This window comes from Onthophagus taurus, chromosome 6, assembly GCF_036711975.1.
Source record: "Onthophagus taurus isolate NC chromosome 6, IU_Otau_3.0, whole genome shotgun sequence".
Classification (NCBI taxonomy): Eukaryota; Metazoa; Arthropoda; class Insecta; order Coleoptera; family Scarabaeidae; genus Onthophagus; species Onthophagus taurus.
The window spans coordinates 12,372,469-12,389,067 of record NC_091971.1 but is presented as its reverse complement, the minus strand read 5'-3'; the positions used below and the strand labels follow the sequence as shown (position 1 = coordinate 12,389,067).

Here is a 16,599-nt window from a genome sequence, read left to right as displayed (position 1 = left end):
TATAAAATCCATTTCTTGGAATATGAGTATGAAAATTTCCCAACATATTAATAAAAGTGTCCTCTTTCCAATGATCCAACACGTTTTGAAAAATAACTTTTAGTTTTTGAGAAAACAATATTTGAAGCTTTGATAAAATTTATGATGTGCAATTTTCATCGATAATTTTCAAAATTCACTATAAAATTAATTTCTTGAAGGATCCTTGCGGAAATATCACCAATTATTAATTAAAGTATCCTCTTTTTAATGCAAAAAGCCGTTTTGAAAAATCAGTTTTGGTTCTTGAGAAATAAATTTTTGAAGTAATCGACAATTTTTTCGAATTTTGTAATTTTCGCCGATTAAGTTATAAAAATTCATATAAAATTCATTTCCTGGAATATGAGTATGAAAATTTCCCAAAGTGTTAATAAAAGTGTCTTCTTTCCAATGAACCAACCTGTTTTGAAAAATTACTTTTAGTTTTTGAAAAAACAATATTTGAAATTTTGATAAAATTTTCTATGTAGCAATTTTCATCGATAATTTTCAGAATTCGCTATAAAATTAATTTCTTGAAGGATCCTTGTGGAAATATCACCAATTATTAATTAAAGTATCCTCTTTTTAATGCAAAAAGCCGTTTTGAAAAATCAGTTTTGGTTCTTGAGAAATAAATTTTTGAAGTAATCGACAATTTTTTCGAATTTTGCAATTTTCGCCGATTAAGTTATAAAAATTCATATAAAATTCATTTCCTGGAATATGAGTATGAAAATTTCCCAAAGTGTTAATAAAAGTGTCTTCTTTCCAATGAACCAACCTGTTTTGAAAAATAACTTTTAGTTTTTGAAAAAACAATATTTGAAATTTTGATAAAATTTTCTATGTAGCAATTTTCATTGATAATTTTCAGAATTCGCTATAAAATTAATTTCTTGAAGGATCCTTGTGGAAATATCACCAATTATTAATTAAAGTATCCTCTTTTTAATGCAAAAAGCCGTTTTGAAAAATCAGTTTTGGTTCTTGAGAAATAAATTTTTGAAGTAATCGACAATTTTTTCGAATTTTGCAATTTTCGCCGATTAAGTTTTAAAAATTCGTATAAAATCCATTTCTTGGAATATGAGTATGAAAATTTCCCAAAGTATTAATAAAAGTGTCCTCTTTCCAAGGAACAAACACGTTTTGAAAAATAACTTTTACTTTTTAAGAAAACAATATTTGAAGTTTTGATAAAGTTTTCGATGTTGCAATTTTCATCGATAATTTTCAAAATTCACTATATATTAATTTCTTGAATGATCCTTGTGGAAATATCACCATTTATTCATTAAAGTGTCCTCTTTTTAATGCAAAAAGCCATTTTGAGAAATCACTTTTAGTTCTTGAGAAATAAATTTTTGAAGTAATCGACAATATTTTCGAATTTTGCAATTTTCGCCGATTAAGTTTTAAAAATTCGTATAAAATCCATTTCTTGGAATATGAGTATGAAAATTTCCTAAAGTGTTAATAAAAGTGTCCTCTTTCCAATGAACCAACCCGTTTTGAAAAATAACCTTTGGTTTTTGAGAAAACAATATTTGAAGTTTTGATAAAATTTTCGATGTTACAATTTTCATCGATAATTTTCAAAATTCGCTATAAAATTAATTTCTTGAAGGATCCTAGTGGAAATATCACCAATTATTCTTTAAAGTGTCCTCTTTTTAATGCAAAAAGCCATTTTGAAAAATCACTTTTAGTTCTTGAGAAATAAATTTCTGAACTAATCGAAAATTTTTTCGAATTTTGCAATTTTCACCGATTAAGTTATAAAAATTCATATAAAATTCATTTCCTGGAATATGAGTATGAAAATTTCCCAAAGTGTTAATAAAAGTGTCTTCTTTCCAATGAACCAACCCGGTTTGAAAAATAACTTTTAGTTTTTGAGAAAACAATATTTGAAATTTTAATAAAATTATCGATGTTGCAATTTTCATCGATAATTTTCAAAATTCGCTGTAAAATTAATTTCTTGAAGGATCCTTGTGGAAATATCACCAATTATTAACTAAAGTATCCTCTTGTTAATGCAGCAAGCCGTTTTGAAAAATCTCTTTTAGTTTTTGAGAAATAAATTTTTGAAATAATCGACAATTTTTTCGAATTTTGTAATTTTCGCCGATTAAGTTTTAAAAATTCGTATAAAATCCAGCTCTTAAAATATGAGTAGAAAATTTCCAAAAGTGTTAATAAGAATGTCCTCTTTCTAATGAACCAACACGTATTGAAAAATAACTTTTAGTTTTTGAGAAAACAATATTTGAAGTTTTAATAAAATTTTCGATGTTGCAATTTTCATCGATAACATTCAAAATTCGCTATAAAATTAATTTCTTGAAGGATCCTTGTGGAAATATCACCAATTATTAATTAAAGTATCCTCTTTATAATGCAAAAAGCCGTTTTGAAAAATCACTTTTAGTTCTTGAGAAATAAATTTTTGATATAATCGAAATTTTTTCGAATTTTGCAATTTTAGCCGATTAAGTTTTAAAAATTCGTATAAAATCCATTTCTTGGAATATGAGTATGAAAATTTCCCAAAGCGTTAATAAAACTGTCCTCTTTCGAATAGTCCAACTCGTTTTGAAAAATTCAAATATTGGACGAGTGGCAGATAAGTTCTAAAATAGTGACTATACTTACAGACAATGCAGCTTCAATGAAAAAAGCAGTTAGCGAAATTTTAAATAAGCAAAACCGTTTCTGTGTAGTCCACACTCTTAATCTTGCTGTGAAAGATGGTATAGAAAAAGATGAAATTGATTTAGGAGATACCACCGCTAATAATAATCAGTTATTGCAAGTAATAAATAAATGCCGAGCGATTGTTTCACACTTTAAACATAGCACAAAATCTTCATATGCTTTGGTCCCCATGCAGAAGCAAATGCATTTGGATGTAATCAAATTAAAGCAAGATGTGCGCACTCGCTGGAACAGTACTTACTTCTCATATGCTCGAACGCCTATTAAAGCTCAAGGTTCCGTTTTCTGCTACATTACCGACACTGGTATCATCTCCACCGAAGCTGGATTCTGAAGAATGGATATTTGCTGAAGATGTAATGGCGGTCTTACATCCGTTTGAAAAGGTAACTGCAATTTTATCCATGGAAAGGTATCCATCGCTATCATCTGTTATAGCTCTTGTATTCGGTCTACGACATACCATAAATAGCAAAATTCCAGTGACACAGACAGGCAAGCACTTACAAAGAACTCTTGCTGTTATAATAAAGACGCGACTGTTATAACAGCAGCAAAAGCTACTATTCTTGATCCACGATATAAAAAATCAGCATTTAGTGCAGAAAGCAACGCTAACAATGCGCAAATGTGTATAATAAATGAACTTGACCAAACTTCCACATCTATTATTTTTGGCGCTCTACTTCTACTATTGAAGATGATATTTGGGGTGTTATAGACCGAAAAATATCAGAAACCGTCGAGAAGTCCAACGTCACTACAACTTGTTCACGATGATAAAACTATATATTGAATTACCATACATAGACAAAAACAAGATCCCCTCCAATTCTGTAGTAAAAAAAAGTCTATTTCCGAAGCTAGCTAAAATAGCACATAAATACCTCTGCATACCAGCGACTTTGGTACCATCCGAAAGACTGTTTTCTAAAGCAGGTATTTTTTATTGACTTACACATCCATGAATTCAAACCAGTGCGCAGTTTGCGAATTTACAGATTTTAGATTTTTGCTACAAACTCGGTTTGAACTCGGTTTACGCGTGGTTTACAAATTACGGAGTATTTGTTTTCTAAAGAATCCACAACCTCAGCGTTCGTTGGGTGCAGAGGATGGTAATTTTTTTAAATTACGACGTTTTTAATTATAAACTTGTTTTCTTTTCTGAACAACCACAAATTGCAGCACGCTGCCATAAATAATTCAAACACAAGCTCTAGGCATACCAGACCTGTCTATCTATTGCTCTACATATTCCGCAGCGGTGAAGGAGAAAACATATTCGTCGTTCTTAATTATAATGTTAGGGAAAACCAAAATCCAGTAACTACATCGCCTGGGACTAGATCATAGGAATAGGTCCTCTACTACTACCACTACTACTGCCTTGTCATCAATGGTATGACGGCGATGAGTAAATCATAGGCTATTATAGAAATCTTTTCATCGACCACGGTCCCTCACTATACTCCTCATATGTGGAATTGACATTTTGTTGGTTTCTTTTTCAATAGTTCTTCTCCATGTTGTTTTGGGTCTACCGCGTGTTCTGGCCCCAACAGGTTTCTATTTTACGACCCTTTTTTTTCTAGTATGCTCCATACATATTCACGCTTTAGTTAGTTCTAATGACAGTGTTAGTGTAAAACTAGAACTAACACTACAGCTAGAACTAGAAACATTCGGGTTTAGCCGCAAGTCTCTCAAGACGGCTAAAGCCGAATGATTTTAGTTCTAGGTATAGTGTTAGTTCTAGTAACAGTGCTAGTATAAAACTAGAACTAACACTATACCTAGAACTAGAATCATTCGGGTTTAGGGAAACATTCGGGTTTAGCCGCAAGTCTCTCAAAACGGCTAAAGTCGAATGATTCTAGTTCTAGGTATAGTGTTAGTTCTAGTAACAGTGCTAGTGTAAAACTAGAACTAACACTATACCTAAAACTAGAATCATTCGGGTTTAGCCGTCTTGAGAGACGTGCGGCTAAACCTGAATGTTTCTAGTTATAGGTCTAGTGTTAGTTCTACTTTTAGTTCAATACATCATATAGACATTTCGGGGAATACCTCGAGTTTATCTATGAACATAGAATAGAACCAGTTGGTGAATACCCGAGTTGAATTAAACCAATGAGCAGTAACATTTATATATCTTTACTGTATTTAGTATTAATTTTTTTTGTATTTATTTTTTTATTAATTTATTTTCAATTTAAAATTTTAATTTGCTTAAGTACAAGATAAATTTAAACTAATTTAAATTTCATCCGATTTAATCTACTCAAACAATAACCAAATCTACCAAAATCGAAACACATTACTCACTTAACGGATTATAAATAATTCTTGTTAATCGGTTTAAGCTTACACTGTAATGTAATGGTATAGTTATGTAAATAATCGGCTTTGATGTAAGTTATGATTATCCATTAAAATCGATTCTCTACCTTAACTTAATTAATGAAAATACTTACATAAAACATTTTTTTGGGATAATTCGAAAGAAAATTTTGTAACATAACATACTTTTTATGAAATGGATTTGCAATGTTATTAGAGTTATTAAAAATTTCATTATAACTTCGAAGAAATTTTAAGTGGTCGTAAAATCGGTTTAAATGAGGAGGGAAAAAGGTTAACGAAGGGTGCGAAATCGAAGGCGAAACCGTGTTCTATAAATACCACGTGAGGTTTTCGGGTTATGAAATTTATTAATGGCTCAGCAGGATTTCTACTGGATCAATCATAAACGCCCAGCGGGAATCTGCTCTGGTCCTAACAAAAATGATTAACATTCATAACTCAATAATTAAACAGATGACACGTGTCGCTTTCAAATTAACCTAGAAAATATATTTATTAAATCATTTCAAAAACATTTTTTCTTTAGATTTCCTTTCAAAACGATTTATTGATAATAATTTTAGTTACCGTCAAACAAACCGGGATTTTAGATTTTTTTCCGTTTGTTCTCGGTTAAAAGATATATTTGAGAAATCGACCGATTTAAAGTAAGAAAAAAGAACGTAGTTGCGAGAATGGTTTTTCTGTTAGTGGACGAAAATAAAATTGTGTGGAATCTAAACGAGTGACACACACGCGGTACAGTAAAACGTATAAGTAAGATCGGGGAAGGCAAATATTTAGGATATACGGCCAATTTTAGGTTTGTAAATGTAAAATAAACGAATTTGGACACGCGGAGGAATAGAAAGAAAATTTACGTGAATGATTCTCTATTTTTGTACAGATTTGATTCTAAAAAATTGACCTTTAAGTCAAAATTAGTTGTATGGTATAAAATGAATTAATTTAGAATTTATTTGGTATTATTTAATACAATCTACTACAATTGGACCGCGTTACGCATCACTTGATTAAGCGACAAATGAATGATGTAATATTTATATGAATAATATAGGACTTCTCAGAATAGACAGGCTGAAACTATTGAAAATTGTTTGGTACCTGTCCACTTTTATCACAGAGCACTGATGACAGCTATCACAAGCACAGAAGCCGCTTGGTCACTCGTTACGTTTTACGATTATACAGGGTGTTTCTGTAAGTCGTGGCATAAATTTAATCACAAATACTAGAGTCAAAATGATGCTTGTGTAAAAATTTTTGAAGAAAATTATCTAGAGTTTGATTTTGTACTTTTAAACTGGTTTTTATTTTACTCTACAAATGGATTAACATCTCTCATCTTATCATCTTTATCTCTCGAAATCAGATTATTAGTTACTAATTTACAAAATCAAAGTTTAAAAAGTTATAAAATGAAATTAAGGACGAAGTGTTACAAGTTTACAGATAAAAATTTAAGAACGCTCTTTTTTAACAAAAGAAATATTAAGAAACTTGGGAAAAAATCAAGAATCATAATGTGGCTTAAAACTCGACGATTTTTTTAAATCAATGTGAAATGACCCAAAAAACACGTTAAAAATAAAAAGAAAATGCGGAAAAGTAAATAGATTAACTTCAGTTATAAAACCTCTATTATATGATAACTAACTTCATGTTTAAAATGTCAACCTCATTTTTGACATATTTGTAATCTTTATTAAAAATCTTTTAAAATGAGTACAAACACGACATATTTATCTTCAATATTAATGAAGTTATGGTCAACTTCCGGGTAAGAATGTCAACGTCAATTTTGACATATTTGTAATCGTCGTGAAAAATCCTTTAAAATAAGTCCAAACATGATACTTTTAATTCCAATATTACTCGAGATATAAGCAACTTCCGTTTTAAAATGTCAATGTCATATTGACATATTCTTAATTTTTATAAAATATCTTAATATTTGACACAAAAACAACAATATAATAAAAAAAAAAAATTAAGGTTGGTATTAATATTTAAAAATTAAATTGCTATCTTCATTGTTGCTAACTTCGGGTTTAATGATTCTTATTCAAACTTTTTTGTTTTTTGAGATAAGTGCGTCTTGTTTGGACTCATTTTGAAGGTATTTTAATAAAGAATACATCATGAAAGAACGCCATGAAGTTGTCCCTTTGTCTTTATTTTATGATAACTAACTTCAGGTTTAAAATGTCAACCTCAATTTTGACATATTTATAATCTTCATTAAAAAGCCTTTAAAATAAGTACAAACACGACATATTTATCTTCAATATTAATGAAGTTATGGTCAACTTCCGGTTAAGAATGTCAATTTTGACATATTTGTAATCGCCGTGAAAAATCCTTCAAAGTGAGTCCAAACATGATATGTTTAATTCCAATATTACTCGAGATATAAGCAACTTCCGATTTGAAATGTCAATGTCATTTTGACATATTTTTAATTTTTATAAAATGTCTTAATATTAGTCACAAAAAAAAATATAATAAAAAAAATCAAAAATTAAGGTTGGTATTAATATTTAAAAATTAAATTGCTATCTTCATTATTGTTAACTTCGGGTTTAATGATTCTTATTCTAACTTTTTTGTTTTTTGAGATAAGTGCGTCTTGTTTGGACTCATTTTGAAAGTATTTTAATAAAGAATACATCATGAAAGAACGGCATGAAGTTGTCCATTTGTCTATTATATGATAACTAACTTCAGGTTTAAAATGTCAACCTCAATTTTGACATATTTGTAATCGTCGTGAAAAATCCTTTAAAATAAGTCCAAACATGATACGTTTAATTCCAATATTACTCGAGATATAAGAACTTCCGGTTTGAAATGTCAATGTCATTTTGACATATTCTTAATTTTTATAAAATGTCTTAATATTTGTTACAAAAACAAAAATGTAATAAAAAAAAAGTTAAGGTTGGTATTAATATTTAAAAATTAAATTGCTATCTTCATTGTTGCTAACTTCGGGTTTAATGATTCTTATTCAAACTTTTTTGTTTTTTGAGATAAGTGCGTCTTGTTTGGACTCATTTTGAAAGTATTTTAATAAAGAATACATCATGAAAGAACACCATGAAGTTGTCCATTTGTCTATTATATGATAACTAACTTCAGGTTTAAAATGTCAACCTCAATTTTGACATATTTGTAATCTTCATTAAAAATCCTTTAAAATAAGTACAAACACGACATATTTATCTTCAATATTAATGAAGTTATGGTCAACTTCCGGTTAAGAATGTCAACGTCAATTTTGACATATTTGTAATCGTCGTGAAAAATCCGTTAAAATGAGTCCAAACATGATACGTTTAATTCCAATATTACTCGAGATATAAGAACTTCCGGTTTGAAATGTCAATGTCATTTTGACATATTCTTAATTTTTATAAAATGTCTTAATATTTGTTACAAAAACAAAAATGTAATAAAAAAAAAGTTAAGGTTGGTATTAATATTTAAAAATTAAATTGCTATTTTCATTGTTGCTAACTTCGGGTTTAATGATTCTTATTCTAACTTTTTTGTTTTTTGAGATAAGTGCGTCTTGTTTGGACTCATTTTGAAGGTATTTTAATAAAGAATACATCATGAAAAAACGCCATGAAGTTGTCCATTTGTCTATTATATGATAACTAACTTCAGGTTTAAAATGTCAACTTCAATTTTGACATATTTGTAATCTTCATTAAAAATCCTTTAAAATAAGTACAAACACAACATATTTATCTTCAATATTAATGAAGTTATGGTCAACTTCCGGTTAAGAATGTCAACGTCAATTTTGACATATTTGTAATCGTCGTGAAAAATCCTTTAAAATGAGTCCAAACATGATACTTTAATTCCAATATTACCCGAAATATAAGAACTTCCGGTTTGAAATGTCAATATCATTTTGACATATTCTTAATTTTTATAAAATGTCTTAATATTTATCACAAAAACAAAAATATAATAAAAAAAAATAAAAAATTAAGGTTGGTATTAATATTTAAAATTTAAATTGCTATCTTCATTGTTGCTAACTTCGGGTTTAATGATTCTTATTCAAACTTTTTTGTTTTTTGAGATAAGTGCGTCTTGTTTGGACTCATTTTGAAAGTATTTTAATAAAGAATACATCATGAAAGAACGCCATGAAGTTGTCCATTTGTCTATTATATGATAACTAACTTCAGGTTTAAAATGTCAACCTCAATTTTGACATATTTGTAATCTTCATTAAAAATCCTTTAAAATAAGTACAAACACGACATATTTATCTTCAATATTAATGAAGTTATGGTCAACTTCCGGTTTAGAATGTCAACGTCAATTTTGACATATTTGTAATCGTCGTGAAAAATCCTTTAAAATAAGTCCAAACATGATACGTTTAATTCCAATATTACTCGAGATATAAGAACTTCCGGTTTGAAATGTCAATGTCATTTTGACATATTCTTAATTTTTATAAAATGTCTTAATATTTGTTACAAAAACAAAAATGTAATAAAAAAAAAAGTTAAGGTTGGTATTAATATTTAAAAATTAAATTGCTATCTTCATTGTTGCTAACTTCGGGTTTAATGATTCTTATTCTAACTTTTTTGTTTTTTGAGATAAGTGCGTCTTGTTTGGACTCATTTTGAAGGTATTTTAATAAAGAATACATCATGAAAGAACGCCATGAAGTTGTCCATTTGTCTATTATATGATAACTAACTTCAGGTTTAAAATGTCAACCTCAATTTTGACATATTTGTAATCGTCGTGAAAAATCCTTTAAAATGAGTCCAAACATGTCTTAATATTTGTCACAAAAACAAAAATGTAATAAAAAAAAATAAAAAATTAAGGTTGGTATTAATATTTAAAAATTAAATTGCTATCTTCATTGTTACTAACTTATGGTTTAATGTTTTTTATTCTAACTTTTTTGTTTTTTGAGATAAGTGCTTCATCTTTGGACTCATTTTAAAGGTTTTTTAATGAAGATGACAAATATGTCAAAATTGACGTTGACGTTTCAAACCGGAAATGATTGTATTTTCATTAATATTAAAGTTGAATATGCCGAGTTTGGACTCATTTTAAAGGATTTTTTATGAAATTGACAACTATGTCAAAATTAAAAGTTGAAAGTTCGAACTTTTTGATTTTTTGAGATAAATGCGTCATGTTTGGACTCACTTTAAAGGTTATTTTATGAAGATTACGAATATAATAATAAAATTAAAGTTGACATTGACAACTGAAATTTTTTTTCACGACTAAACCCGAATGTTTCTAGTTCTCGTTCTAGCTTTAGTGGAATAAAAATATGTAACATAGTAATACAGGTGCCCATTATGTATGGAATATAGTATATATCTTGGTAGGTATCAACTTTATAAAAAAACATTTTATACAAAAGTTGTTTAATATTTTATTTGCCATAATAAGACAGCATTCAATTGTTCTTATTTCAAAAAACAAATGAGCAACGAATACACTTGAAGTTTTTTAAATAGCAATGTACCCTTTTGTTAGGCTCATTTGACAGAGATTTTTTTTCTCTTTACGATGACGTAAAATTGTAATACCCTTATATCAGAAAATTTTTGAAAAAAATGAAAAAATTGTTTATTGAGAAAATTTAACTAATAACATTAATCTAGATATCCGAGATCGTCAAGTACGTCGAAGAACCTCGAATTATTGGAGATGTACACTAATTTTTCGTTTATTTGTTTTATTTTGTATGTAAATTTAATTTACAGTAATAATTCGAGTTACTTGACGATCTCGGATATCTAGATTAATGTTATTGAGTAATTTTTATTAATAAACAATTTTTCCATTTTTCTCAAAAATTTTCTGATGTAAGGATACAAAAATTTTACGCCATCGTAAAGAGAAAAGTAATCTCTCTCAAATGAGCCTAAAGGAAGAATACATTGCCATTTAAAAAAATTTTATTATTATTCGTTACTCATTTGTTTTCTGATTAAAAACAATTAACTTATATAACTTATTATGGCAAATAAAATATTAAACAAGTTTTGTATAAAATGTTTTTTTATAAAATTGATACCTACCAAGATATATACTATATTCCATACATAATGGGCACCCTGTATATTATGCTAACTAGCGCTACCTACTACTGCCACTAGAACTAACACCAGACCGAGAACTAGAAACATTCGGATTTAGTCCCACGTCTCTCAAGACGGCTAAACAGGAATGATTCTAGTTTTAGGTTTTAGGTCTTGTGTTAGTTCTAGTGATAGTGCTAGTGTAAAACTAGTCAAAGATTAAAGAGTAAACAAGATACGACGCTTCGTGTCGGCACCTTTGATATAGGACTGCCATTTTTTATGACCTTGAACGCTATGAACCTTTAAATTGTAATCCACAAAAGGCGGGAATTTTAAAATTGTCCTTTTTAAAATAATAAATGCTATGAAAACCTGTAGATATGTAATAATAATATATAATGAACAAAATAAAAGTAAATAATGTTTTTATTATAACCAAAGATTAAGTAAACAAGATGCGACGCTAGAGTGAGAAACTCTAGTTTTGAAAAGAGATTGGAAGACACTCCAATTTAAATGCCCTGAGGGTTATTATAAATTATTAGGCAAAGGAAGAATTCCAAATCAGCCCGTCATTGTTAAGGCCAAATTCTTCTCGAACTCTGCAGAAGATACAATTAAAGCTGTTGGTGGAGCTTGTATATTAACAGCTTAAGTTGTAATAAAGTTATTATAAAAAGAAAAAATTATTATTATAAAGTTATATTTTTTTGACATTAACATAACCTCAACATATTATACACTTTTTTTGATACGACCACGGTTTACACTCTTTTCTGACGTGCACTCAATTGACAAAACATTGCACTTACACTTAATTGCAGTATGACGTCATACTAGTGCCATGTCGTGCAGTCCCAACGAACAAAGCTAATAACAAACCACATCTACAAATGTGACGTCAGGGCATTTAAATTACAATGTCTTCCTATCTCTTTTCAAAACTAGGGTTTCTCACTCTACCGTCGCATCTTGTTTACTCTTTAATGTTTGGTCTAGTGTTAGTTCTAGTTTTAGTGCAATAAAAATATGCAACATAAGCATTGTTCGTTGGGACTTCCCTACTCTGCACGACATGGCACTAGTAGTATGACATCATAGTGCAATTAAGTGTAAGTAAGTGCAAGGTTATGTCAACTGAGTGCAAGTTAGAACAATGTGTAAAGCGTGGCGGCAACGAACAGGTTTTTATGAAGAAAGTGTATAATGTTTGAAATGGAAACATTATTCTCTTTCTCTAATTCCCTCTCATATGGGCAGGATCTTCTACCTCTTCCAGTTTTCCTTGATGTTAAGAATTTGTTTTTATAACCTCTTTCAAGACTCTCCCACTTCTTCTCTACGTGGAGAGGAGATGCAATGTACCCATACTCCTTCATTTCATCTCTTATCAAATTCCACATTTTCTTTAATGTTTTTATTTTTCGTTCTTCAACTAAAGATTTTTTTTCTTTATAAAGTTAGCAGCAATAATTTTGTTTTGGCATCATCCCAATCGATTTTTTCATTTTCTTTATTCTCTTCATCATTATTTCTTAATCGTTTACCTACCAGGCAACATAAAAATCTCTAAAAACGATAAAATGTCGCTTAGTCAAGTGATGTATAGCACGGTCCAATTCTAGATAATTTAAACATTCAAAAATTTATTATTATTAATCTAGAGGCGCGGAAAGGGAGGATCCAATCGGAAAAGATGGTGTTGGTGTGTGTTCAAGACTGGACGTCGCGCCTTTATTTCTTTATGTAGGTACAATAAAGGCGCGACGTCCTGTCTAGATACACACCACCCGGATTAGATAGAATCATTCTCCCCCGGCATAGCTTATTTCTGATTCTTTTTAATTTACAAATCGCTCTAAAAGATTAGAGAGACATAACTTTGAAAACTAAATCCGAATATTGCTAGTTCTACTTCTAGTCTTACGTCCAACGACAGCGTTAAAGAGCATGATCGAGCTAAAAGTAGAACTTTTAATTTAAAATCTGTTTTTTTTTTATAGGAAGGGACTCAAAGTTCAATTCGCCGAGCTTCCGGTCGAAGATGGACCAGTTTAAAACAGCATCCAATGCCCTGTTCGGAACAGTTGGTTATCAACAGCGGCGTCTCGACGCCTTCAACGGTTGCGACGACTCCTTCGCATGCTGAGACGCCGCGAAAAAGTAATTGGCAGGTTATCGAGCATTTCGCTAAAGACAAGAATTCGTTATCTGAAAGTTTAATCGCAGTAAGTTAGAAAAGAAATTTTATTATTAATTTTTTTAATCTTATTTTGGTGTAATTAATGTTTCAGATTAATTCTCATTTAAATACAAATAGAAATAAACGAAATTGTCAATTAAGTGCTAGTTTAATTGCAGTCTTTTGCTCTTGGTTTAATTGTCTGCAAACTCGCTTCAAACCGGGTCGAACGAATTGCAGTCAATTAGAATTCAACCGGACGGTTAATTTATAGTTCCTTCTTAGTTCTTGCCAATTTCCCATTTTTTTAATTTACAAGATAACAACTATAATAAAAATGAAATTGTGCAAGACTTAATAATGAAATTAGTGTTAAAATAGAGTTTTGGTGTTGTTGAAAAATTGAAGCTTTCGAAGTATCTGAAATGTTTTCGTGAAAGTTTTAATGGAAAGAGGTGAAGTGTTTTAAACTTTTCTTGAGGTTTTCAAGGAGTTATAGGTTTCTGGTCGTTCGAGATTATTATCTTTAAAATATTTTAAACATTATTTTTAGATTTGAACTCTCAGAATTTACTCGTGTATTTAAAAAAAGCTAAGTTTTTTGTCTTACCGTTACATAAATCTTCTTATGAACAAATAAAAAAGCGGACTTCTCGTGATCATTTTTATATATGTAGAATGGAGAAAGTTATTACATTTTCCGATTCGCTTCGGATTTCCACGATTGACACAAAGGTTTTTCGTAAATTCCCCAACGACGTCAACGACGATAGCGGAAATTGTGCGGAGTCGAGTTCAAATATTCGACATATTTCAGCTCAACTATGATATTTATGCGGGAAATCTACGAGGGATACATTAATACATTTCTAACACTATTATTTGAAGTAAAATAAATTCATAATTTTCGGTATGTTTGTATTTTTGTGAGGAATTCAATTATAAAGTGAGGAAAAGCAACGGAAAATCCCCTTTGATTTAGAGTTTCACGGTCGTTACATAATCCTCTTGCTCTCGTATATACAAAAGGTTCTGCGCTTTATATTTCAGATGCTTTTACGTTTGTAAAAGTCGATCTACTAAAATTTTCAATTCTAAAGCTGTTCAATTGGAATTTTTATGTGGAAAAACTGGTATATGTATTACCCGGCACATTCTCCATTTCTATACATTTTTGTATGTGAAAAATTACTTTTATATTTAATTATAGCTAAAAAAAAAATTGGAAATTGATGGATATTTTATGTAGATGATTGATAGATAGCACTATCAATGGTAAATAGCTATCATTTTTAAGTCGGTACAAAATAAAAATGTGACAGTGATAAAGTATGTAAGAAAATGTGTATATAACAAGGCTGGTAAAATTTAAAAGGACTGCTACATCCTTTGTTCTTTTGTAATCCATAAAATGATCTCAGTATCGGACCAATATTAGTTCTAGATCTAGTGTTTGTTCTAGTGCGTGTGTTACCTCTAGTTTAAAGTGTCAAATAGTAGTTGCCTACTCATGCGTGACGTCTTTGCGGTGCCTTTGAAGATGGCGACAAAATTCCAATACAGGTGTCCTATATATGTATATATAACAAATATTCACCTGTAACTTCAAAAGATAAAAGCAAATTCTTTAAAAAGAATGTTTAAAAGAGACAAAGAACAAATACGAAAAGACCTATTAAAATTCAAGAACATAACATCCAAGAAATTAAAACTCCACGGAAATGAGGATATTGTAACGAAACCACATGCATAACTTGTGCCTCAGAAACTGAATGAGGTGAATGTTTTTGTTTACATACATCGTGACTACTAGTGGTGGAACGGATATCCGGCCATTTTTTTTTGGCCGTATATTAAAAATCTATTACTTAGTACTCCACCATTCAGAGGAACTAGTATCTCATTTAGGTGTAACTTTGTCTATATATATCAGGTTTGTCATTAGCAACCTCATTGTAACAATCCCAATACGATGTACAGGATGTATGCGAATGATTGCAACAAACTTCAAGGGATGATTCTTTAGTGAATCAGCGACTTCGGCTCCCCTAAGGAGCTGCACCCCTCCAAAAATGGCGGAAAATTTTGATTTAACTTTCTTTTCTCAAAAACCATAAATGCTAGGAAAATGGGAAATATGTTTAACTCATAATAGGGTACGTTTTGACCCTATTTGTATTTTCAACCTACCCTTCTAAACTATTAAATGTAACAGAAAAAATTTTGTTGAGAAATAAATTTTTGAAATGATCGAGAATTTTCTCCAATTTTGCAATTTTCGCCTATTAAACATTAAAAATGCGTATAAAATCCAGTTCTTGGAATATGAGTATGAAAATTTCCCAAAGTGTTAATAAGAGTGTACCCTTTCCATAGAACCAACACGTTTTGAAAAATAACTTTTAGTTTTTGAGAAAACAATATTTCAAGTTTTGATAAAATTTTCGATGTTGCAATTTTCATCGATAAGTTTCAAAATTCGCTATAAAATTCATTTCTTGAAGGATTCTTGTGGAAATATTTATTTTTATTTATTTATTACATATTCGGGATGCATACGGGGAGAATATCCCCAACAAAGCATCCTCATAATAACGAAAATTAATATAAAAAAAAATTGTGATATAAACTAAAATAAATACAACGATAAAGCGATCAACAAAACATCCGCTATACATTAGTTAGTACATATTTTCTAAAAGAGCGTAAGGAAACGTCAAAGAGAGGTACATGGTTGAAGCCTTGGTTATAGGAATTAAGAATTCGAACTAATGGAGAGCTTTGATAAAGGTTCTAGGATCTATCAAGACGAAATGTAGCGTTGAAACGTGTAAGCCGTTGCGGTACATTGAAACTCAACTCAGGCAGAAGATCGGGGGTATCCAGCATGCCATTAACAAGCTTAAAGAGGAAGATCAAGTCAGCAACAATTCGACGCTGCTGCAGTGACAACAAGTTGAAGACCACGCAACGCCTATCGTAATCGCAGTAAGGAAGATGAAATTTATGTGCCAAATAACGTACAAAGCGTCGCTGAATAGCTTCAATACGACCACGATACACCGCATACATGGGGTTCCATATTACGGAACCATAACATAGCACACTGTTGACAAATGCCAAATAAAGGGTTTTTATACACAAAAAATTCGTGAAATTCTTACTGACCCTGATAACAAACCCCAAAATATGAAGATGAAATCGCAACTTGGA

At 30.0% G+C, this 16,599-nt stretch overlaps 1 protein-coding gene across 2 annotated transcripts in view; it reads left to right on the top strand.

The window, feature by feature from the left end:
• LOC111424281 (adenylate cyclase type 5) overlaps positions 1 to 16,599 on the top strand; it is a 119,387-nt gene that overhangs the window by 65,949 nt on the left and 36,839 nt on the right. For both annotated transcript variants that reach the window (XM_023057777.2, XM_023057778.2), the window contains one exon: positions 13,208 to 13,432. In XM_023057777.2, the coding sequence (XP_022913545.2) occupies positions 13,208 to 13,432 (225 nt within the window). The remainder of the gene's footprint in view (positions 1 to 13,207; positions 13,433 to 16,599) is intronic.